At 34.9% G+C, this 26,902-nt stretch overlaps 1 protein-coding gene across 4 annotated transcripts in view; it reads right to left on the bottom strand.

Annotated features, from left to right (window-relative positions):
* Positions 1-24,237, bottom strand: part of ZSWIM2 (zinc finger SWIM-type containing 2) — a 31,955-nt gene extending 7,718 nt beyond the window's left edge. The window contains exons 1-7 of one of the 4 annotated variants that reach the window (XM_058711880.1): positions 23,991-24,237; positions 22,733-22,809; positions 20,644-20,684; positions 14,945-15,155; positions 5,031-5,282; positions 1,449-1,533; positions 641-753 (exon numbers count right to left, since the gene is read on the bottom strand). In XM_058711880.1, the coding sequence (XP_058567863.1) occupies positions 641-753; positions 1,449-1,533; positions 5,031-5,282; positions 14,945-15,155; positions 20,644-20,684; positions 22,733-22,809; positions 23,991-24,155 (944 nt within the window). In that variant the 5' untranslated portion in view covers positions 24,156-24,237. Of the gene's footprint in view, positions 1-640; positions 754-1,448; positions 1,534-5,030; positions 5,283-14,944; positions 15,156-20,643; positions 20,688-22,732; positions 22,810-23,718; positions 23,902-23,990 lie in introns of those variants that run through there. The other 3 variants (XM_058711883.1, XM_058711887.1, XM_058711894.1) reach the window with 3 other exon arrangements.
* Between the last annotated feature and the right edge of the window lie 2,665 nt (positions 24,238-26,902).

Below are 26,902 nucleotides of genomic sequence, written 5' to 3'. Positions count from 1 at the left end.
TAATAATAACAGACATTATTTGAGTATTTGCTGTGTGTCTGAACCATTTTATATTCACAAAATTCCTATGAGGCTGGTTTTATAATTATCCACATTTTATTTATTTATTTATTTATTTATTTATTTATTTATTCATTCATTCATTCATTCATTCATTTATTTATTTACTTATTTATTTATTATTTTTTAATGTTTCAGAGAGAGAGAGAGCACGAGCAGAGCAGGAGCAGAGAGAGAGGGAGACACAGAATCTGAAGCAGGCTAGTAGGCTCTGAGTTGTCAGCACAGAGCCTAATGTGGGACTCGAACTCACGAGCCACAAGATGATGACCTGAGTTGAAGTCAGACATTCAACTGATTGAGCCACCCAGGCACCCATCCACATTTTAAAGATGAAAAAAATGTGGAAGAGAAGCAAAGTAGTTAACTAGCCCAAAAGTCACACTGCCAACTTATAGTTGTACAAGGATTAGATTCAGGCAGTCTGACTCTAAAGCCTTCCTTTTTACTTGCATAATAATGTTACTAGGATATAATTAGTATTTACTGAATAAAGGAATGAATAAAACTTATTCAAACTGAAAAATTATTTAAATGTCCCAAGTCACAAAAGAAATATAAGCTTCACTGAGAATCTTACCCTTGCTTTCCTTGAAAATGTGGCATCTTTTCTTCTGTCTCATTTTTAATATCTACATATTTTACAGTTTCATCTGATCTCTTTTCTAGTGATCTCCATCTTTGATTTCTCTTCTGTAATAGGTAAAAATAAATGTTACTTTGCAAATCATGGAAATTTTTAATTTTGTGGATTAAAATCAGCCACATATTAACAACATAATGTGAATAATATTCATTTAAAAATTTTTAACATTAAAAATTTATAAATTATTAGTGAGTCTAATATACTATTGTACAGCTACTATAATAACATTACTTTTTAAGGTAAGAATATTAATGAATAATGGTAATTTTTTTGTGGATGTTTTATCTTGTCTAATAGGTAGAAGGTAGAATTATTATTCAACATCAGGAGGCATTTACTTCTAAGTATACAGTATAAAGGATTGAAATAAAATTTCATTATTGTTGATGTAAGAAAATTTAAAACCATAAGTTGTTGTCAATAAGTTATGCCAATTAGAAATGCTGAGCTTTTTTTAAAATGAATTTTCAAGTTTAGTGGCTGTAATTCCTATACTTAAGATTTATGTGTAATGTCATCAGATGTTTGTTATTGTTAGATTTTATAAACTACCAATGTGAGAGTTAGTTGCACTGTACATCTCTATGAAAAAGAATTCTCCTAAAAATATAGTCTTAGGTTTTTATTAAAAAACAATCATCTCTATTCCAAAGTGTTATGTATTATTATTCTTAGATTTACTTTATTTAGATTTACAACAGGATAAATACAAACACCATATAATTCAAGATGGAAACTGTACCTCACGAAATGTAAAGGGATGAGAAAGATGGCAGCAACTATCAAAACATTCCTGGCATAAGTGATATTCTATGCATTTGGTACACCTAAAAAGGCAAAATATTAAGACATACAAGAAAAAAACCAATTATTTTGATGGTTTTGGTGAAAAATTCCAGCTGAAATTTCCTGGGAACTAGGCAGATAGGACAAGTCCCATCTTTTCTCACCTGTTATTATCTTCCTACCACTACTGTAACAAATTACAGCAAAGTTAGCAGCTTAACAACACAACTTAATTATCTTATAGTTTTGTAGGATAGAAGGCTGACATAGGTCTCAAGGGACCAAAATCAAAGGGTCAACAGGGTTGCATTTGTTTCTGGAGGTTCTAAAGGGGACCCCTTTCCTTGGTCTTTCCATTTTCTAGAAGCTGTCTACCTTTCTTGGCTTAGCTTGTTGTCCTTTCCTTTATCTTCAAAGCAAGCAATGCTTCGTCTCTCTGGGCTTTTCTTCCAAAGTCACATCTCCCTCTGACTCTTTTTTTGCTTCCCTTTCCACTTTTAAGAACACTTGTGATTACATTGGGCCCAGGCAATCAAGAATAATCTTCTTACTTCAAGGTCAGGTGTTTAGCAATCTTAATTACATCTGCAACCTTAATTCCCCTATGTTAGGTAAGTTCTGGGCATAAGAATGTGGACATATTTGGGAAGGCATTATTTTGTCTACCACACAATCCTTCCATGATTTCTTTCCACAGTACCTTAATTTTCATTTCTTTCTTTATCTAAATTCCTATAGGATTTATAGCCTATTAGATATTCTATCATTTGATTAGCCAGTGTTTTCCAATTGTTTCAAGAATGCAAGAGTTGTGCTTAGCAGAATACTTCTTAAAAATAAAAATTATATTCCCTTTTTTTCTCACAATATGTAAAAAGTTATATGTGTAAAAAGTTATTAAATAAACAGAAACTTCACTTTCCACAAAAGCTTTAATCTCAAACTTACATCATTTATAAAAAATTTTGCAATAAGTACATAATTTTAATTTACTTGCAGCAATATTTACCAAACAAATAATATTTTGGGCCGTAATCAAACAAACTTATTTTCTTATGCAAGTTATTAAAGTTTTAGAAAACTATTTCCATGAGAAATCTGGGAAAATATGTCCTTTAAACATTTAGAAGCGCATGCACTAATTTATTATTGTTATTATTTTAACATTAACCAATCATAGCAATGGAGCATTTTATTTGATACACCAAATTTTGTTAGGCAAGAAAAAATTAAGTATCTCTATATTTCAACATATATATGTGTGTGTGTGTATACATATATACATATGTATACATATATACATATGTATATACATATACATATATATACATATATATATATACATACACACACACACACACACACACACACACACACACACACATATATGTATTTAGAATTAACTTCTTAAAAGATAAGTAGCTCTGTTGTGAAACTCTAATGAAGAAGGAACTGAAAATCTTTCTAGTTTGTCTCCTACTCAATACATTACTAAAACTACTGGGAATAGTTTTTCAGGCTAATGACTAAAATGTCAGTATCTGAGGGAATGAAATGAAGGTGAAGTCACAAATATTGAAATAAATTCTTTAATTTGTAAGAGAGGACTGATATAGAGGTAAGTAATTGTAAGCCAAACCTAGAGTGGAGAAATTATTCTCCGAGTGTAGGGCAGTAAGCAGGGAGCAAAACAGTGGAGAATGCCTGTATTTGGAACAAGTCTCCCCAGAATGTGCCACTTTGGCATGTGGATTACTTTGAGCTCAAGTCAATCAAGGCCCAAAAAGAGTCAGGAAGAGCTTTTTATCTTCCCTTCAACTACCTAAAGGAATTTAGATAGAGGCCCAGTCCAGGAAGAGAGCTATCACCAGAGATAACTACAAAGAGTATGCACTAGGTATGGTAAACTGGAGGGAGCTCAGCAGGACCTCTTTGTTCAAATTCCTCTCTGTGTCCTATTGTCTCACCATGGCTTGACATTTGTTTTTCCCAACTTCCCATAAATTGTCCTCTTTCCCTTTGAAGACACGAACCCCTTTCTCCTTAGCCCAGGATGGCTTCTAAGCCTTAACTGCTTGTCTTTGAAACTTTCATGTCAGTGTGAGGCTCCTGCATGAACAAATTTAAATTTGCTTTTTCTGCTATTAATCTGTCTTACGTCAGTTTAATTAATAGACCAGATGAAAGAACCTAGAAAGGTATAGAAAATTTTTTCCTCCTGTATAAGGGGTAGTGTGAAGAATCATCCACAAAGACAGAAAGAGCAGTCAGAAAACTCAGAGGAAAAGAGTGCACTACCATTAACAAAATACTTAAAAGAAAGATTTGAAATTATCTACTAACACTCTAATAATTTGAGGAACAGGCAACAATGAGGACTGAGAATTTTACACCATGTCTGCTTCATGTCCTCATCTCTCACAGCTGTTCCTCCCAACCCCCTCTTTCACATGTTATCTTAGCTTCTTACTGTTTGGATCCGTACCTCTTGAAAACAACAGTTGCTGATACCGAAGGTCAAGTCCTTCCTTTTTCTGGAACCTATTTAACTAACATTCCTGATGCTAGCTGAATACCTGCTAAACCTCCACAAAAATTCTGACCTTCTTTCTCAGTTCCTCAGTTCCTAAAATGTTCCTTTGGAGTCTTCTCAGGCCAGTCACTTTCCAGTAAAGACTCTTACTTACAGTGTTCCAGTTGATTTTCTTCTATGTGACACATAAGGAAAACAAAGAACTAAAACACTATAAACCAGAAAAGTTACCATTTGCTGACAGGAGTAATTAAAAACAGTTTTATGATTTTATGAGAGGGTTCTAAAAAATGTATGAATTGGGCTCATCATAATGTATTTCTAGGAAGACTGGAAAAAATATTTTCTTCACATAGAGTTAAGCTAAAATTTTAATTAAAACACAATTCCTAAGCATAGCAATTAATTGATGTTTTAGTGTGGCAATTGTGGGAAAGTTTGGGGATTAAGTACAAAAGTAACAAAAACTGTTTTCTCTAATAATTATCTTATTGCCATTGAAGCACAGGATTGAAACAAAAAACACATGTACTTGTTGAAATTTGGAATTCAGGAAACTCAATTAAATATTCAGTCAATCTAGTCAGTATCCCTCTAGCTCAATTATAGAAGTTTTTGGCAATATCAATGATGGTTCAAAGAAAGTTACAGAAGCTGAGAGGTCTAGAAGTGGAGGGTTCTGAATTTGGAAACTCATTTAGGCCAAAGCAACAAGCCTGTGTCTAGAGCTTCCAGGACAGAATGCTACTTCAGACTCTCAATCTAGACTGGAGTGCAAAGCCAATACCTTTCTGTAAGTGAAGGAATAAAACAATGAGTGTTTGAGGTACTAGGCTGACATAGATCACCAGTCTGGAAATCCTAAATAAGCAACCATCACTTACTCAAACATACTACATACAGAAGGAAGAACCCAGCCTAAATGACTAGTACTCTAATGCTTCAAGTTTTCTAATGTTAAAAAGAGTTAGAAAACATGTTTATCATTTTACTGATGACACTTACTTATAACAGCTCCCCTCAATTGGAAATTGTTTACAGTTATTACAGGGAATTCCAAGGTGTTTGTCCAGTCGCTCTTTTTCAGCTGCAGTTACAAGTTTGCTAGAGTTTCTGAATTCCTCTAAAATAAGTTTTATTGGTGCAAACTCTTTCCTACATAGAGGACATTTCAACATGGAAGCATTTGATATCATATCCTGATAATTAGCTAGGATCTTCATGCATTTTATATGGAGGCTATTGCCACAGCCAAACCTGTTAGAAATAAAATGAGTTTACCATTTGTATCCATCAAAGTTATATATATTTATATAAATAAAACTTTCTGTGCTACCATCTTTGTTTCCTATAAAAACAGATTCTGAACCAATTTTCCAGATATGGCTTGATTATACACATAAACACTATCTTATTCACCTACCTAATCTATCATCTTTAATCTATACATCAGAATTCCTAACAAATTCTCCCCCATTCCAATGAAATGGTGGCAAACAATTTTGCATCATTTTCTTTTTTTTTAAGATTTTATTTTTGAGTAATCTCTACACCCAACCTAGGGCTCAAACCCACAACCCTGAGATTAAGAGAGCCACTCAGGCACTCCAGAATTTTTCATTTTTAAAGTCAGGATAAATATAATCTTGACCAAAAAGAAAATTATAACAATAGTAATTATTTTTAAATGAAAGACATCACTGAGAGCAGGGGTATCACCTCATTCTTCTAGAAATCACAATATTTGATAGTACCCGAAAAATATCTACTGAGAGAAATAATATTTTGGGAAACAGTTAATAATTTAAAAATATGCAATAGAAGCTGCCATATGAGGGGTGCCTGGGTGGCTCAGTCGGTTGAGTGTCCGCCTTCGGCTCAGGTCATGATCTCACAGCCTGTGAGTTTGAGCCCCGTGTCAGGCTCTGTGCTGACAGCTCAGAGCCTGGAGCCTGCTTCAGATTCTGTGCTTCCCTCTCTCTCTGCCCCAACCCACTCGCATTCTGTCTCTGTCTCTCTCAATAATAAATAAACATGAAAAAAAATTAAAAAAAGAAGCTGCTATATGAAAAACTACATGGATGAAAATTTTGGCAAATAATCAGGAGTAAGAAAATGAAAAATTCAATAGCAAATGGTTGCCCAAATATCCAAGTCCAACTTTACAGTGACTTGAAGAATAGTATGAATATGACACTCTCAATAAATGTTTGTGTGTAGGTAAAAATTTGAATTACTTAGGTTGAAAGATAGAATTTGAAACTGAAAGGAATTTTTAGAATATTAAAGTACTATCTTTACTCAGAAAATTCTTTGTAACTTCTCTGAGCCAATGGGTATAAAACAAAAATGTGAAAATTATCCTACCTTAATAGCTTAAAGTGGAGAAGGAAGAAGGGAATAAAGTGGAGTTAAATTTTAATTTTCACCCTTTATATTGTAGCCTAGAAATATTTAGAATAAGAACAGGACCTGTTACAACATATATGTTAGGAAACAAAAGAAGGCCATTTAAATATAAATTAAGCAATAGGTAAAGCTTTTTATTGTTTTTCTATCAACATGTCTCCTAACAAGAAATTACAAACATATTAAATTAGAATTTTTTCATAAGCTTTAAATCACCAAAGGAAAAAAACACGTAGAACGCTGGGAAGATGGCAAAGTAGGAGAATCCTGAGGTCACGTTGTCCTATGGACACACTGAGATAACAGCTACATCAGTGCAATTAACTCAGAAACAACCAAAGACTGGCAGAACATATTTTTCACAGTTCATCGTAGAGAGAATGCAACATTCAAAAGTGTAGGGGGAGCAGAGACGTGGTCAAGAACTAAACCCATGTGGAGGTTAACCACAATGGGAAGGGCAACACAAGCATGGAGAAGTGAGAGAATCAGACCCCACACCAGGCACCTCAGGCACAGGGAACCTGCACTGGGAAGACAAGTCTCCATAACATTTGGCTTTGAAAACCAATGGGGCTTAACACTGCCAGCAGGGCCTAGCTCCAGGAGAGCCAGAGGGTGATAGGAAACGGAGTCCCTGCTGTTAAAGAGCCAGCATAACAAATAACCCAGCCCAGATATAGTAATAAAAGCAGCAGTTTGAAAATCACCAGGGGGTACACATGAAGGAGATTATTTACTAATTTCAGAACATGACCTAGAAGGGCAAGGATCATTAAGAGACTTCAAGAACAAAAGAGCCGGTGGGTGCCATTTCTATCCTCTTCCCAGCCCCATAGGCTAGATACCTGGATGTTTGTAGCAATCAGCTAAACACTTTCCACCTATCTTGCTATTGCAGTGCTTCTGGCCCTCACATTATCATGTGGATCCATGACAACCAACTTGCCCCACTCAGTAGGTGTCCCCCCATAGCAGTTCTTGCCCTAACATGCTCCGTAGGCAGCCCTGGCAAGGACCAGCACCACTCTAAAGCGACTCCTGCTTTCGGGAGAGGAAAAGGTAACTACACACACCAGTGCACCCACAGTCCCAGAAGCCAAATCTTACAGTTGGAAGCTCAGAGACTGCCCTGTCAATCAGTGCAACTGTAGCATGGGCACACAGAATGGGGGCAGGCATGGGGTCTGACTTCTGGACCCATCCACCCATGAAAGCCTCTCAGGAGACAAGGCAGAGAGAGTACCCTGCAGACAGGTGTGACAACAGCCCCAACAGATGGACTGGAGGTAGGCATCTAGTCTGACATCTGGCTCCATTTACCAATGAAGCCCTCTCAGGTGACAACACAGGAGAGCACTCTGCACTTCAGCATGACTGCAGCTCCAACAGACAGGCTGAGGGCAGGCATCTGGTGTGACTACTAATGCTGCCCAACTACAAGCCTAGTGCTTTAGATGGGTTCAAATTAAAGCAACATTAACGTATATAGACTATTATATTCATAGGATGTTATATATGAACCTAATGGCAACCACACATAAAAATGACAACCATATAAAAACAACCTTATAATTGATATAGAAAAAATAAAGAGAAACGAATCCAAGCACAACACACAAGGAAGCCATCAAACCACAAGAGAAGAGAGCAAGAAAGAAGAAAGGAACAGAGAACTACAAAAACAACCATAAAATAAGTAACAAAATGGCAATAAGTACATATATACCAATAAATACTTTTAAATATAAATGAATTAAATGTTCCAATCAAAGGACACAGGGTGAGTAAATATATATATATAAATACATATATATATATATATATATATATATATATATATATATATGACTCATCTCGCTTTAAGAATGCTGGTGCAATTTTGATTGGGATTGTATTGAATGTGTAGATTGCTTTGGGTAGTATTGACATTTTAACAGTATTTATTCTTCCAATCCATGAGCATGGACTGTTTCTCCATTTCTTTGTATCTTCCTCAATTTCTTTCATAAGCTCTCTATAGTTTTCAGAATAGAGATCTTTTACATCTTTGGTTAGGTTTATTCCTAGGTATTTTATGCTTCTTGGTGCAATTGTGAATGGGATCAGTTTCTTTATGTCTTTCTGTTGCTTCATTATTAGTTTATAAGAATGCAACTGATTTCGGTACATTAATTTTATATCCTGTGACTTTGCTGAATTCATGTATCAGTTCTAGCAGACTTTTGGTGGAGTCTATGGGGTTTTCCATGTATAATATCTTGTCATCTGCAAAAAGTGAAAGCTTGACTTCATCTTTGCCAATTTTGATGCCTTTGATTTCCTTTTGTTGTCTGATTGCTGATGCTAGAACTTCCAACACTATGTTAAACAACAGCGGTGAGAGTGGACATCCCTGTCGTTTCCTGATCTCAGGGAAAAAGCTCTCAGTTTTTCCTCATTGAGGATGATGTTAGCTGTGGGCTTTTCATAAATGGCTTTTATGATCTTTAAGTATGTTCCTTCTATCCCGACTTTCTTGAGGGTTTTTATTAAGAAACATTGCTGAATTTTGTCAAAGGCCTTTTCTGCATCGATTGACAGGATCATATGGTTCTTATCTTTTCTTTTATTAATGTGATGTATCATGTTGATTGATTTGCAAATGTTGAACCAGCCCTGCATCCCAGGAATGAATCCCACTTGATCATGGTGAATAATTCTTTTTATATGCTGTTGAATTCGATTTGCTAGTATCTTGTTGAGAATTTTTGCATCCATATTCATCAGGGATATTGGCCTGTAGTTCTCTTTTTTTGTGAAGCTAGAACAAGCAATCCTAAAATTTGTATGGAACCACAAAAGACTCCAAATAGCCAAAGTAATATTGAAGAAGACCAAAGCGGGAGGTATCACAATGCCAGACTTTAGCCTTTACTACAAAGCTGTAATCATCAAGACAGCATGGTACTGGCACAAAAACAGACACATAGATCAATGGAATAGAATAGAGACTCCAGAATTGGACCCACAAAAGTATGGCCAACTAATCTTTGACAAAGCAGGAAAGAACATCCAATGGAAAAAAGACAGTCTCTTTAACAAATGGTGCTGGGAGAACTGGACAGCAACATGCAGAAAGATGAAACTAGACCACTTTCTTACACCATTCACAAAAATAAACTTAAAATGGATGAAGGACCTGAATGTGAGACAGGAAACCATGAAAACCCTGGAGGAGAAAGCAGGAAAAAACCTCTCTGACCTCAGCTGCAGCAATTTCTTACTTGACACATCTCTGAAGGCAAGGGAATTAAAGCAAAAATGAACTATTGGGACCTCATGAAGATAAAAGATTCTGCACTGCAAAGGAAACAATCAACAAAACTAAAAGGGAACCGACAGAATGGGAAAAGATATTTGCAAATGACATATCGGACAAACGGCTAGTATCCAAAAGGTACAAAGTACTCACCAAACTCCACACCCGAAAAACAAATAATCCAGTGAAGAAATAGGCAGAAGACATGAATAGACACTTCTCTAAAGAAGACATCCGGATGGCCAACAGGCACATGAAAAGATGCTCAACATCACTCCTCATCAGGGAAATACAAATCAAAACCACACTAAGAAATCACCTCACACCAGTCAGAGTGGCCAAAATGAACAAATCAGGAGACTATAGATGCTGGCGAGGATGTGGAGAAACGGAAACCCTCTTGCACTGTTGGTGGGAATGCAAACTCTGGAAAACAGTGTAGAGGTTCCTCACAAAATTAAAAATAGATCTACCCTATGACCCAGCAGTAGTACTGGTAGGATTTTACCCAAGGGATACAGGAGTGCTGATGCATAGGGGCACTCGTACCCCAATGTTTATAGCAGCACTTTCAACAATAGCCAAATTATGGAAAGGGCCTAAATGTCCATCAACTGATGAATGGATAAAGAGTTGTGGTTTACATATACAATGGAATACTACTTGGCAGTAAGAAAGAATGAAATATGGCCTTTTGTAGCAACATGGATGGAACTGGAGAGTGTTGTGCTAAGTGAAATAAGTCATACAGAGAAAGACAGATACCATATGTTTTCACTCTTATGTGGATCCTATGAAACTTAACGGAAGACCATGGGGGAGGGGAAGGGTGAAAAAAAAGTTACAGAGAGGGAAGGAGGCAAACTATAAGAGACTCTTAAAAACTGAGAACAAACTGAGGGTTGACGGGGGGAGGGGCAGGGTGAGAGGGAGGGGAAAGTGGGTGATGGGCATTGAGGAGGGCACCCGTTGGGATGAGCACTGGGTGTTGTATGGAAACCAATTTGACAATAAATTTCATATTAAAAAAAAAAAGAAAAATTAGCTTTATTCTTTTTCTCAGATACGGCTAATGGGTTTTTTGAAGAATTTTTAATTACGTTATTATGAGAGAGTTATATGTTATAGTTCTTTTATTAACAACCTGTATGATTGTGGTCTATTCATTTAGTATTTCTGGGACCCATTTTTATCTCCTACAAAATAAATGTTAGCAAATATTTAAAAAAAAAAGACTCATCTATATGTCACCTTCAAGAGACTCACTTCAGACCTAAAGACCTATGCAGATTGAAAATGAAGAGGTAGAAAACCACTTACCATGCAAATGAAAGTGAAAAGAAAGCTGAAGTAGCAATGCTTATACTGGACAAAATAGACTTGAAAACAAAGACAGTGACAAGAGCAAAGGAAGGACATTAATAATGATAAAGGGAACAATCCAACAAAAGGATATAACAACTGTAAATATTTATGCACTCAACATGGAAGCACCTAAAGCCAGAAAGGACCTATTAACAGGCATAAAGGAATAAACTGACAATGATACGATAATAGTAGGGGACTTTAACACCCCACTTACATCAATGGATACATCTGCCAGACGGAAAATAAACAAGGAAGGAGTAGCTTTGAATGACAGGACTGGCCAGATGGACCTAACAGATATTCAGAACATTGTATCCCAAAACAGCAGACTACACAGTCTTTTCAAGTGCACATGGAACATTCTCCAGAATAGATTGCATATTAGGTCACTAACAAATATCGATAAATTTAAAAAGAATGAAATCTTATCATGCACATTTTCTGATCATGACATTATGAAATTAGAAATCAAACAGAATGCAAATATATGGAGGCTAAATAACATGCTACTAAACAATGAATGGGTTAATCAAAAAAATAAGAGGAAATCAAAATACATGGAGACAACTAAAAAAGAAAACACAATGGTCCAAATCTTTGGGATGCAGCAAAAGCTGATCAAAGAGAGAAATTTATAGCAATACAGATATACCTCAAGAAGCAAGAAAGATCTCTAATAAACAACCTAACCTTATACCTAAAGGAGCTAGAAAAAGAACATAGCCCAAAGCCAATAGAAGGAAGGAAATAATAAAAATTAAAGTAGAAATGAATGAAATAGAGACAACTCCCGCCCCCCAACAAAAGAACAGATCAATGAAACCAGTAGCTGGTTCTTTGAAAAAATCAATAAAATTGATAAACCTTTTATCAGACTCATTAAGAGAAAATGAGAGAGGACTCAAATAAATAAAATAAGAAATGAAGAAGGAGGGGTGCCTGGGTGGCTCAATCAGTTAGGCTTCTGACTTCGACTCAGGTCATGATCTCGGGGTTCACGAGTTCGAGCCCTGTGTTGGGCTCTGTGCTGATAGCACAGAGCCTGCAGCCTGTTTTGGATTCTGTGTCTCCCTCTCTCTGCCCCTCCCCTGCTCATTCTCCATCTCTGTCTCTGTCTGTCTCTCTCTAAAAAATAAATAAAACAGGGGCAACTGGGTGGCTAAGTTGGTTAAGCGTCTGACTTTGGCTCGGGTCATGATCTTGTGGTTTGTGGGTTCGAGCCCCGTGTCGGGCTCTGTGCTGACAGCTCAGAGCCTGGAGCCTGCTTCGAATTCTGTGTCTCCCTCTCTCTCTGCCCCTCCCCTGCTCATCCTCTGTCTCTCTCTCTATCCCTAGAAAAATTTCAAAAATCAATCAACATGATACATTAGTAAGAGAAAGGACGAAAACCATATGATCATCTCAATAGATGCAGAAAAAGCATTGAGAAAGTACAACATCCATTCATGATAAAAACTCTCAGCAAAGTAGGTTTAGAGGGAACATTTCTCAACATAATAAAGACTATATATAAAAAACCCACACTAAAATCATACTCAACAGTGAAGTACTGAGAGCTTTTCCTTTAAGATCATAATAAGATAAGGGTGTCTGCTCTCACTGTTTTTATTAAACATAGTACTGAGAGTCCTAGCCACAGCAACCAGGCTAAAATAAATAAATGGCATCCAAATTAGTAAGTAAGAAGAAAAACATTCAGTATTTGCAAATCACAGAATACTATATATAGTAAACCTTTAAAACACCACCAAAAAACACTAGAACTAATAAATGAATTCAGTAAGGTCACAGGATACAAAATCAATTTACAGAAATCTATTACATGTCTGTATACTAATAATGAAGTAGCAAAAAGAGAAACAAAGAAAAAAATCCCATTTATAATTGCATCAAAATGAACAAAATACTTAGGAATAAACCTAACTATAAAACATTGATGAAAGAAATTGAAGATGAGACAACAAATGGAAAGATATTCCATGCCCTAGGACTGAAAGAATTAATACTATGAAAATGTCCACACTACCCAAAGCAATCTACAGAGTCAATGTAATTTCTATCAGAAGACAAACAACAGTTTTGGCAGAACTAGAACCAATAATCCTAAAATATGTATGGAACCTCAAAGATAGCCAAAGACAGCTTGAGAAAGAAAAATAAAGCTGGCACTTCAAATTCCAAGTTTTAAGATATATATATAGTTGTAGTAATTGAAAACAGTATAATACTGGCACAAAAATAGACACACAGATCAACAGAACAGAATAGAGGGCCCAAAATTAACACACACTTGTATGGTCAATTAATCTACAACAAAGAAGGCAAGAATTTACAATGAGGAGAAGACAGTTCCTTCAATGAACGGTTCTGGGAAAACTAGATAGCTATAGGCAAAAAGAATAAAATTGGACCACTTTCTTACACCACACACAAAAATCAGCTCAAAATGGATTAAAGATATAAATGTAAGACCTGGGGGTGCCTGGGTGGCTCAGTCAGTTGAGCATCCAATTCTTGATTTTGGTTCAGATAATGATCTCAGGGTTGTGGGATCAAGCCCTGTGTTTGGCTCTGTACTAAATGTGGAGCCTGCTTGGGATTCTCTCTCTTCCTCTCTCCCACTCCTCCCACTCATGCTCTCCCTTTCTCACTCTAAAATATTAAAGAAAAGTGAGATCCAAAACCATAAAAATCCCCAAAGAAAATACAGGCAATAATTTCTTTGACTGCAGCCATAGAATCATGTTTCTAGATATGTCTCCTTAGTCAGGGAAAACAAAATCAAAATTAAACTATTTGGGACTACATCAAAATTAAAAGCTTTTGCACAGCAATGGAAACCAACAAAACCAAAAGGCAACCTACTGAATGGGGGAAGATATTTTCAAGTGATGTATCTGATTTTGGTGTATCCAAAATATATAAAGAACTTATATAACTCAACACCAAAAACCCCCAAATAATCTGATCAAAAAATGGGCAGAGGATTTGAACTGACATTTTCCAAGGCAGACATACAGATGGTTGATATACACGTGAAAAGATGCTCAGCATCACAAACCGTCAGAGAAATGCATATCCAAACCACAAAGAGATATCACCTTAAACCTGTCAGAATGGCTGACACAAAAAACACAAAAAATAACAAGTGTTGGCAAGGATGTGGAGAAAAAGGAACCTTCATGCACTGTTGGTGGAAATGCAAACTGGTGCAACCACTGTGGAAAGCAGTATGGTAGTTCTTCAAAAAATTAAAAATAGAATTACCATGATTTAGTAATTTCACTAAAGGTAATTTGCTGAAGGAAAACAAAAACATGGATTGAAAAGATATATGTACCCCTATGCTTATTGCAGCATATTTACAATAGCCAAGATGTGAAAGCAACCCAAGTGTCCATCAACAAATGAATGGATAAAGAAGGTGTCATACACACACAGAATGGAATATTACTCAACCACAGAAAAGAATAAGACCTTGTCATTTGCAACAACATGGATTAACCTAGATGGTATAATCCTAAGTGAAATAAATCAGCCAAAGAAAGACAAATACCATATGATTTCACTCATATGTGAAAATTAAGAAACAAAACAAATGAACAACAACAATAAAAAGATCAGCAAAATACCAGACTCTTAAATACAGAAAAGATACTGGTGGTTGTCGGAGGGAAGGTGAGTAGGGGAATGGGTGAAATAGATAACGCAGATTAAGAGTACACTTATCTTGATGAGTACTAAATATTCCTCAGAACTGCTGAATCATTATACTATATACCTGAAACTAATATAATGTATTTTAATTGTACTTCAATAACAAAGATAAAAAACATGTCACCTGCAAAATGTGACAGGAAGTTTTTTCTCTAAAAGTACTTCTTGACAAATAGAGCAGATATCATCTGAACCAATTTCCTTCTGTTTAATGTACCCATCTTCTTCAATATGCACAGTTTCATCATTTGTTCCTTGTTGTGGAGTTTGAACTCGATGTATCCCTCGAAGCAAGTCACTGATTTCTCTTTCCACAAGACCTAACTGCAAAGCACCTATGAAAAATTCCAAAGTATTAAAATTCAGTGGCAAAATTAGAGATACAGAAATGTAAATAACTTATGCTGAAAGTTAGAATTTTCTTTCAAATATCAGAAAGACAGTTTTGATTGAATTGTTACACTGAGATTTACCACTTCTTGTATTTTTTTTCAGAACCAAAAGGTCAAGTAAGAATCATTGATAAAAAGAATGGGAGGTGCTGGGTGGCTCAGTTGGTTAAGCATCTGACTTCAAATCAGGTCATGACCTCACAGTTCATGGGTTTGAGCCCCATGCCAGGCTCTGTGCTGATAGCTCAGAGCCTGGAGGCTGCTTCAGATTCTGGTCTCCCTCTCTCTCTGCCCCTCCCTGACTTGTTCTCTCTCCCTAAAAAATAAATAAACATAAAAGTAAATGAATGGAAATTATATTTTTTTCTTATAACTGAAAAGAGCCAGTGCAAATGTTGCATTGTAAAGGTTTTGCATTAATTATATGACAGTGTTCATCCTTGGATTGGTGTTATAATCATGTCTTAGATTTTAATCTGTTCAATTTGTCCATAAATAATATTTTATCAACATACCACCAAAAGAAATGGACACAAATACATAAAGGGGAAACAGGGATATTTGAGTAGTTAGTGAAATTAGTCTTTGTTAGATGAATAATGAATGAATAGATAACAGGAGAGCAAGACTCGATTGTAACTACTCTCCTGTCTTGGTTTTCAGTTTCTACAAGAGTGTCTTGGTAGCCACATCTTTCACAGATTTGGTTAGTATTCTTCTGAATAATCTATTTGGAACTATGTTGCTTATAATCTTGGGATGTGCATTCTTTGAATTATGAATTTTCTCCATCCTACTGTCCTTATAAGAAATCGTTTCTAATACATTTAGTTTTGATCAGGGAATCCTAGATTCTTTATTCCTTTCTCCATCCCAGGCTCCTTTCCTTTTCTCTCTCCTTAACATGCCATAATTTAAATGCCATCTGTTATTGGTCCTCTTGAATTCTATTCATTTTATACATTCTTTAATACATTTAATACATTATTTAATAAATTTTAAAATACTTGCAAGATAATAAAACCTTCATTTTTTCTGGAAAGACTTCCAAATTAAACACTAAGAATACTGAAAACATCATAGAACAATATAGAAATCTCCATTCCTTGCATGAGGTGGGGTGGCAGGTGGAATGTAAGAGGGTAACATAATTTAATTAACCATTACTTTGGAGGATGAGAGCTATTTGTCACAGAGACAGAGCAACATCTGCTCTCTAAAAAAGACAGGGAGGAAAATGAAGAACAAAAACTGTGCTTTTGGGAATAAAGATTTCCTAGGGCAGCAGAATTATTGAAACATAAAAGTTCATAAGAGGAGCTGGCCATAAATGTCTTATGTGGTATAACATGAATTGGAAAATGAAAGGCAGAAACAAACTCTTCTGAAATTAATTTAAAAAATTAATGTATGAGACTATGAAAGAATATTCTTTTATAGAGAAGAGCAAGACAGCTAATCTTATCAGAGGGCAATGGAAAATGTTCAACTTCATTACCATAAAAGAAAATTAGTTAAAATAAGAATGACACACAGACACAGAATAAAACCTATTGAATAAGCAATAGTAAATCAATGAAATGTTATGTTTGTTTGCCTTATGTCATTTCTTTTTGCATTTAAAAAAGTTATATGAAGATACTTTAGACCTTCTAAGGGTATGTTAGATGTATGGAAGAATGGAAATTTATTTAATTTTCCAGGAACGAACAGATTACAATGAACCTTGTAGCTGGCATTTTTTTGTGTTCTGTAGGACAGCCTTTTTTTCCCCTACACTATAGAAATATTATTAACATTTGAAAATATTTCTTCATATTTTTAAATTATTTTCTTTGGGGACTTAAGTATTCTGTTCATGTCTTTCATTATGTGCTTAAGTAATAATATGTACCTAAAACACGAATCTCAAACCAAACCTAGCAGAAAATTGACAGGTAGCTGAAATTGCAAATCAGCAAAAGTATTTTAAGACCAATTTGGCAATACATCTGGTTGGCAGACATAAAAATTTTAATACTTTTACTCCAAAATCTGATTAATGAGACATTAGGCTAAACAAATGATTGAAAGAAGAGAAAGCTTCATGTACAAAGAATATGACAAACAGTTAGAAATAAATTAAATGCCTAACAATAGAATAATGTTAACTAAATTATGATATACCATATTTAGCCCCTGATGACTTTAATTACAGAGATTACACAGCATTGAAAATGGGTATAAAGTAACAATGTGTGATAAAAGCAGAGGACAAAATTCTCATGCACTATTAGACATACATAAATACAAAGTAATAAATGAAAATGGGAGCAAAAAAGTTTATTGTATCTTTGTAGTGGGAATTTAAAAATTTTTTTCTTCAACATGGTTCTTAATTTATTTGTAAATATTTAATTAAAAAAAGGAATGGATGGCATTTACTAGACAAAAAGAAAAAGAGAAAATGGAGAAGAGGGAAAAAAATCTAGTTTATAATTTGGGTTTTGACTACTGTTAGCATTGGAACTTTTAGAATCTCCCTTATAAAAGAAGAGAGGGGAATTGGATAAACTAAAAGTTTCTCTAATGCCAACGTTTATAAAACAAAGAGAAGGATACGTTTTTGACTCTTAGCTATTTTGTCCCTCAGCTCTCTATTAAAAAGTAAACTATAAAAAAAATAGACATTGTCTTTAGAAGAAACTATTAGGTGATAAATGTAGGTTTTGCTGGAAAACATTTATTGGGTGATGGGAAAAATAATGCTCCATGTTCAAAAACTGATATCTTTACAATAAAATTCCTTTGTAATCATCTTTGTAAATGTTCAAAAATAAAAGTCAATTGTTTTTGATATGCAACACTAGAGCACAAATATTTGTTTCCTGATTTGTTTTAGAAGAATCTAGGAATGATATTCAAAACACTCACATAATCCAAATGAATAATCATTTATAGCTTTCTTTAAATTAATTTAAATAATCTATGTTTGTTCCAGCTTTCATTAAAAAATTTTTTCTTATGTTTATTTATTTCTGAGAGAGAGAGAGAGAGAGCACAAGCAGGGGAGGGGCAGAGAAAGAGAGAGAGGCAAAGAATCCAAAGGAGGCTCCAGGCTCTGAGCTGTCAGCATAGAGCCCTACACAGAGCTTGAACCAATGGACCGCGAGAGCATGACCTGAGGCAAAGTGGGTTACTCAACGGACTAAGCCAGCCAGGCACCCCCATTCTAGCTTTCATTTACATGATAAATTTTAAGATGATTAAGACTTCTACTTTTTTGAATATTTGTGCAAATAGGATTCTCTCAATGTTGACCAAAACTTCTTTTAAATATAGAGATATGAAAGATCTTTTATTTTTGTAGGAAGTATATATTTTTCAAAATGAACATTTAGGATTAAACATTAAAAAACATTTTAAAAAATTCCCAACCATAGGCTGATATTTATAAAAAGAACAAGACATAGTTTCTGCCTTTAAGAAATAAAAAGGATAACAGAATATTAACTATTAGGTTGATCCATATGAAATTGCTACTTTTGGAAATGAAAAACTCCACAAATGTTAGTATTCATTTTTCAATTCATAAAGAAGTATCTAACAGAGGATCCTGGCTAATACATAGTACAACAGATGTTTGTTGAATTTGGTTGTATAGAGCTTCACTGTAATAAGAGTAGCCATTAGCCACATGTGACTACTAAGCACTTGAAATATGGTTCATGTGACTAAAAAACTAAATTTCTAATTTTGTTTCACTTAAATTGAAATTGAAAACTCATAATATATAGTTACTGAAAAATTTGTAAGTACGTATATGTAACAATTTAGGTATTACATGAATCTATTTTTCAACTGAGTATTTTATAAAATCTAAATGCAGATCAAATATTTCCATTGAAAATATAGTGTCTAGATGAGATTCTCTGTAAGTATAAAATACTAAGACTTTGAAGACAGTATCAAAAATATTGCATATTTTTATATTGATTACATGTTGATATGGTAATATTTTAATGTATTAGATTAAATTAAAATATATTATTAAAATTAACTTTCCCTGTTTCTTTTTACTCTTTGTAATATGGCTACTAGAAAATTACATATGTGGTTTGCATTATATTTCTATTGGACAGCACTAGTATGGAAGCTTGTGAAAATGGTATGTAAAACAGTGTAGAGAACAAGTAAGATTTGGAGAGGACGTGAGCACTTAACTTCAGGTGGATAAAATGAAGAAATAGAGAAATAAACAGTGTATGCAATATCAAACAACCCAATCATTGTGTATGAAGGATTGGAAGAGAGGATGAAGTAGAGAACTAAGTGACATTCCAGAAAGAACCTTTTGTCTACAATGTGGAGAAGGAAGAAACCAAATGCAGGTACCGAAAAGAAACAGGCTCTAGAACACTATGAAGGGCTGATGAAGGTTGGACAAAGGTGAGAATGAGAATGGAGAGATGAAAACACCATTGAGAAGGAGGTAGGATGTAACATGAACGGGATTTATGAAATGACTCCTTAGACAGGAGAGAGGAAGTTGGGAGAGGAAAAATCAAGGAGAATCCCATGGTTTCTAGTTTTGGAGACTAAAGAAAAAGGAAAGCCAATATATGAGGTAGGGGATACAAGAGGGGAGCACAAATGGGGGAGGGGGGGGAATTTGGTATTTAAAATGCCTGTGGAACCTCCAAATCTGAGCTGCCCCGAAGGCAACTGAAAATAGTGCTCTGTTGATAAGAGAAATGTGTAAAATGAGAGAAGAGTACAAAAAAAAGTGTCTGTGAAACACTAATATTAATTTATTATCTAGTACAACTTTTAAATGTTTACTGTGATTACCATAATGACAATATCTTTTTTATAAAATCTATAAATCCAAATGACCTATAACAAAATTAATTTTCTTTCTCTTTTAATTTTGAGGACTCTAGAACTTAAAGTTACATACCTATATGCTTGACTCTAAACTCAATTTAAGTACTGTCATAAAAACTATTTTACTCTTAAAAACATGTATTTATATTTTTTACATACAAATTTCAGTTAGTAGATATTTTTGAATGAAATTATGTTCCATGTCAACTATTACTGTGATCTAAAAAATTACATTTCTGATTTTTTTTATAATTAAAATAATTTTACGCCTAGAAACCATTGTGAACCTTTGCTTAGCACACATGAAGGAAATTTTGCCTTCAGAATAACTAGCCATTGTTTCATCCCTTTTTTTATTAAGTGCCCCTGAATTCGAAATGACATATAAAGTTACATTTTTTTATTAAGGAAGAAACATGTCCCAAGTGTCTTAAATGCAACAAACTGAGCTACAGATAGTTGTCAGATTGTCTAGGAAAATAATTGTTTAAATTTAGAATATGTCTAAACAAAAAATTATTAAATATGTTAACTTCAAAATAATAAAAGAAGAAATGCAACTTACATTCATGATTCCTTGGAAGTTTGAATTTTTTCAACAAGACCCTAGTATTCACAGGTGGAAAACCAAAAGAAATATTTATTTATGATATAACCTAAAATGATATATTTTAATATTAGGAGTAGCATTATAGAATTTATATTGCTGATGGTGTTATAAATATACTTAACACTCTCATCAGTTTTCTGTTATAATAATAAGTAGTTAAATGTTAACTGTACTGAAATCAAAATAAAAAATTCATACAAAAACAGTAGTTAAATAAATGTTTTAAAGTAAGCATATGTGAAAAAAGTATTATAAATGAAAATAAAAGACATTTATAATAAAGAGATTTGCCAGAAAGAGTCCATGTATTTCTTTATAACATACATTTATTCACAGAGACAGGTTAGTAAAGGAATGAGATATTCATTGTAATTCTTTTAAACTTTCCTAGAAGTTTCTTAGTCCTGAAAATGGAGTAATTTTCTGGAGAGTACCAATACTGTTTTCCTACATATACCACTTGAATGTATGACAGAAAAAATACTTCAAATATCGCCAATTGAAATGGAATATGACTTTTTTAAAAGCTGAGAAATACATAAAAAATTCTTACTTAAATATATGAAATATACTTTAGTATATTAAATACTTGAATTATATTTCCATTTAGTTTGGTTAATATATTGTAAAAAACAAGTAACATTATATAGAAATCAGAACAGAAGGCCCTTGCCCTGAGGAAGCTGGCATTACAAAAATGAAAAAAACCTATTTTAATAAACATAATTTATTATTTTTAATAATAAAACCAAACTGCAAGTTTTTAAAGGACCATATTTTATATCTTCTATGCTAACTAGAGTAAATTGTGTTAGCAATGCTCAATAAAAACTGATCAAAACAAAACAACAAAAACTCGGTAATACAAGCTTTGGAAATGAAGGTATATACTTTTTTTTTTTTTAACTTATAAAGAAAAGCATTCAAAATGTGAGATACATATTCTTCTCTCAATTTTTTGTTAGATTTGTTTTACCCTCCAATTTCAGTCACAAATATTCTATAATAATATAATTCATGATTTGTTCATATAAATACAGATAGGTAAAACAAAATGAGTTGAAAGAATGAAAAAATGGAAAGAAGGGAAAGAATTCCAGACTAACTCCAAACACTAAATTAAAACAATTTTTTAAAAAATTTTCGTTTTTGGGATTTCCCTGTAAGTAGGTTCTGTCACTAGAGGAAAACTTTCAGATTCAACAGAAGTAATTCTCAGTGTAGTCCTATTACTATCTTAAAAGATTCATAGTAAAATGCTTATTGAAAATAAAAATAATACATTAGAAAATATCATAATTAAAAAAATAATGAGGGGCACGTGGGTGACTCAGTCGGTTGAGTGGCCGACTTTGGCTCAGGTCATGATCTAACAGTTTGTGGGTTTGAGCCCCGTGTCTGGCTCTATGCTGACAGCTCAGAGCCAGAGCGTTCAGATTCTGCATCTCCTCGCGCTGTACCTCCCCGGCTTGCACTCTGTCTCTCTCTCTCAAAAATAAATAAACATTAAAGAAATTGAAGAAAATAATAAAAATAAAAATTTAAAAAACATAACGAATTTTTTGTTATTAAATGATTTGTTTGTTGTACTATATTTACAAAGAAAACAAACAATGCACCCAGTAGAAAGAATAAAAATAAAAATGTATTCAGGAATTTATTTTTAACTGACAGCAAATAGAAATCTTATAGTGAGAACATAATTATTGTTATTGATGTGAATCAGGGAGGTTTTTCTTTTTCTGTTTTATAGTTAGATTTCACATTTGTACATAAGATTCTTAGACAGTAAGAATTTAAAAAGTGATTTTTTAAATCATAAACATGAACTTTTAAAACTTGCAGAGGTGGTAGTATGTTTCTCAAGTTAAACTTTATTTAATTTTCAGAATGAAAATACGCCAAAATATACTGAAAAACTACAGCCATTTTACCCTTATATCTCCCAACAACAAATTTCTATTACCTTCAGTACTCAAATCATGAAAAAGGCAATATACCAAGATGTTCCTTTGTGGCAGATCTGGATTACAGAGTTACTTACCAGCATATATGCTTACAAAGTTCCCCTCCTTTCAGAAATGTGGAACAGTTACAAACATGAGGATTTCCTAAGAAAACCTTTAAAAGAAAAATGCATACTTAAAAAAAAAACCCCTCCAGTTAATTTTTAGAGTTAGAATAAAAATAATTTAATGGACGATAGGATTAAAAGAGATTTCAAGAAGTAATTTAGTTTAGGTGACTTCAAACGTTGAATATAGTCTATGGAGACATCTTAACGCTTGACACCAGTCTCCAGGCTGATTTTTCACTGTCATATTGTCTTGCTCAACAACTTGTATTATCACTTAAGACTTCTTCAGTGACCTACACTCAGGCAAGTGAAAAGAAATCTAATTTTAAAAGCTAAAAAATATCTCTGTATCGATACATTTCTTAATAAAGTTCATTCTGCCTTGCAGTGGAGCTAAAGACTTTTTGTAAATTAGCTTATTTTGGATCTTTTGTTTGTTTTGTACACTTAATTGGTATATAATTTGACTTGAGAAGACTAATTTTATTCACCAAGTTTATATTGGCTAAAATAATTTTTTAACTAAGTGTTCTAAGGGACAAAGTAAAAAAAAAAAAAAAGATGTCTTAAATAAGCACAGGCTAGTAATTTGTATTCAGTACTTAGAATGCAGGACACTAAATTAAAATTTTCCAAATCAACACCTGGGAGGTGGGATGGTGGCTGATTTTTGAGTGGCAAGAGTGGGATATGCAAACATAAAATATCTTTTTTTCAGGTTTTTATTAAGACCTTTCCAAGGCATCGCCACCTAAACGATACTTTAAAAGGATCTTCTTGGAGGTTTAGAGTGACTAAAGAGTAAAGAAAAACAGATTTTATTTATTTAGTATTTACAGTATGAAATAGGTCGTAGGATTTTCATTTCGTTTTAGTTACAGGGCTCGTGACTGCCAACAACGGATCCAAGAACGCACGCAACGCAAAGCATGTATTCAAGTAAAACGTCTCACATTTTCAAGCCTAAACATCAAGCAGGTGCCATCATCTTACAAGAGTTGGATGCCATTTTGGAGTCCTGACTTCCCAAAATTAAACTTTTCTATGAAAACACGACTTCCCTCTGCAATTTGCACATCTTTAGAGTCTGGATCTCGCGCGGGTGGGGTGGGTGTGGCAACGAGAATCCGAAGGGATTGTGAAGGTGGCTAGAAATAAGGAAGGCCCAGGAGGACCGGGTGGGTGGGCCGGGCGGGAGTGGAGGCAAGTTGGGGGTGGTAATTACTCGGAAATCCCTGTTTTCCGGCTCCTCCTCCCTCAGCAGGAAGCCGGTGGGGCCCATCTCTCGTAGGAGGTAGATGCTGCCGCTCAGCGCCAAGTCCTGTTGCCAGCTGAGGTGGTTGCTCAAGTGTCTTCGCCTTTCAGAGGCTTTACAGCCTCGGCGAAGCATCTTGCTTGGGTGAGGGCGAAGGCAGCTTCTCTACGAGACTCTCCGAGTGCCCGCCGGTTTCCATGACAACCGCGTGCCGGCCGGTTGCCTTGGTGATAAAGGTTGAGCTTCCTGATGTCCCAGAGTGCCTTGCGGCCAAGCTATAGCTGGCAACCAAAGGCAAGGGGTGGAGAGTGGATGCCGCAGATCAGAGCCGCCTCCGCTCGTTCCTGGAGCCACGCTCCTGGCTGGGAAGCGTTTCTAATACCCCGACCTGCCCAACTTTAAGGTGGCGGCTAAAGACACAGCTGTCAAATCTCTCGTGTTCCTTTTCCTGGTTCCTTGCAGGCAGGGCTGGTAAATTATGTGTGTTAGGACAGTCGCACGAGCGGGTTACTGTGTGGGCTCTGCGTGCTCAAATTTTCCTGTGATGATTCATCATCTTTATCAGAAACCCCAGAGTAACTTTTTGTTCAACAATATTCCACCATTTCCAGAGTGCTCACTATCTGCATAATCTGAGCGAGTCGCTGGGGAAAGAAAAGACAGGAATCTAACCTCTAGGGAGCTAGATCCTTAAATCGGGACGTGTGCAGGGTGTGGGCGGGTTTGGTTTTAAAGCCAGAGGAGCATTTCTAAGTTGAATATTTAGATAGGGATGGGTGTGGGGGGTGGTGCCAAATCCATTGACCCTGTCCCCCAAATCCACAATCTCTGTTGTAAGGAATATTTTTGAGGTATGCAGTGTTGATTAAATAATTCACATTGTCTACGAACTGTGTTACTGCATTCTACTGGAAGAGCTGTAATAAAGTTGAGTCAAGTAAAGAAGCCATGTCACTAGAATCTTTCTAAGAAATTGAAATCAGGAAATAGCTACTTGGTGGCTCAGTAACATAAGCGAAGATGAAGGATAGTTGTCCATTTTATCATGGGAGGAGACAATAACTAGACTATGTCAAAGCAGAGAGGAGAAAATGGCAAAGGCCACGATATGAGAGAAGATGATGGAAATGGTAACTTGCACATGTTAAATTTTTTTTTTCCAACGTTTTTTATTTATTTTTGGGACAGAGAGAGACAGAGCATGAACGGGGGAGGGGCAGAGAGAGAGGGAGACACAGAATCGGAAACAGGCTCCAGGCTCCGAGCCATCAGCCCAGAGCCTGACGCGGGGCTCGAACTCACAGACCGCGAGATCCTGACCTGGCTGAAGTCGGACGCTTAACCGACTGCGCCACCCAGGCGCCCCTTGGCACATGTTAAATGTGCAGATAAACACCACCAATCCTAGGTCTAAGATCTTAACTTACTAAATTTTATTACTACTTTTCTATTCTGACTAATAACAACTAACATACATATGACCATAATCCCAATTTTACTGTCAACTTAATGGTGCTAGGTGTTAAAGTGAAACACACATTAGGGAAAAACCTCATATTGAAACCAAAAGAAATTATAAATTGAATTAGTTTATTTATTAATATTCACAATTTAAAAATTCAATATAAATTACTGACAATCTACACTTTCTATTTAACAAGATGAGATGGGTTTCAGAGTGAAGGCATTTTATTCAATTGCCATTCCTGCTCTCTCTCTCCATATATATATATATTGTGTGTGTGTGTATATATATATATACACACACACACAATATATATGTATATCCATATAATATCTCTTTCTATATATAATATACATATGAAGTATTATATAGTTATTTAAGAATTATCTTGAAGAGAACTTTAAAAAAACAGTAAATAATTGTTAAAACTGTTATTACCTATTGTAATTAGATAATACTTATGTGTAAGTGATAGACATAATTTTCAGAAAGGACACATGTTTAAGACACAATAAACTTTATGTAAGCGAAATGTGGGTTCATAAATTCCATTTTGGGGGGTGATAAAAGTAGGAGTATTCATACTTTCATGGAAGTTAAAAAGAGAAAGCACAGATTGTTAGAACTTCAGTCTAGATGTAAGACATTTGTTTTTACATCTGTCAGTTAAGACTTTAAAAACGTTCTTATAGCTAGGTGACTATCCCATATGTTTCCTTCATCAATTAAGAGAGTATGACATGAGTAATATTTGAAAATATTAAATCAGGGAATTAAATTTCTCCCATAAGTTTGTCACGTTCCCTTCCAAGTTACATTTTGAAGCATATTGCCCCAGGATGAGGGAAGTGGTACTAGAAATGAGTCATTGATAAGCTTTGAGTTTCATGAATTAAGTTTTAGCCCCTTTAGCAATACAATTTAGCCATAAAAGACAGGAGCTAATACATTTTATAAATAAATGGATCTTAACTCTATAAGGTACGATAGAATAAGCTGGGCCTAGAGTATTAGACTTGGAATAGTGGAAGAGTATGCCATTGGGGGATGAAAAGAAGACTAACAAGTCAGTGGAAGAAGTCAGCTGCTAATCTTAACGTGGGTGTGTTTGTGTTGTGGTGAGGGTGGGAGATGTGAGGGTGAGGCAAGGGATGGATTGAAACATTGAGATTGGTTTGGGAAGACTGAGAACACCTATGGAAGGTGTGTTTACTTTTGGAATAGTGTCAGAGAGGTGCAGATTACTGGGGAACTTCAGCTTTTGGGTTACTGTCCCCTAACATGAAGTGAGCAATATGCGAGATGCCAGTGGAAGACAGAGAGTAAATGAACTGCTTGTAATGTCCTGGTCCTCAAGGATTAAAGACATACACTGAATATAGAGTCTGTGTTTACATACAAAGAATGGGCACAAGAA

The sequence above is a fragment of the Neofelis nebulosa genome, chromosome 2 (genome assembly GCF_028018385.1).
Source record: "Neofelis nebulosa isolate mNeoNeb1 chromosome 2, mNeoNeb1.pri, whole genome shotgun sequence".
Classification (NCBI taxonomy): Eukaryota; Metazoa; Chordata; class Mammalia; order Carnivora; family Felidae; genus Neofelis; species Neofelis nebulosa.
This window is presented reverse-complemented; position numbering and strand designations above follow the sequence as displayed.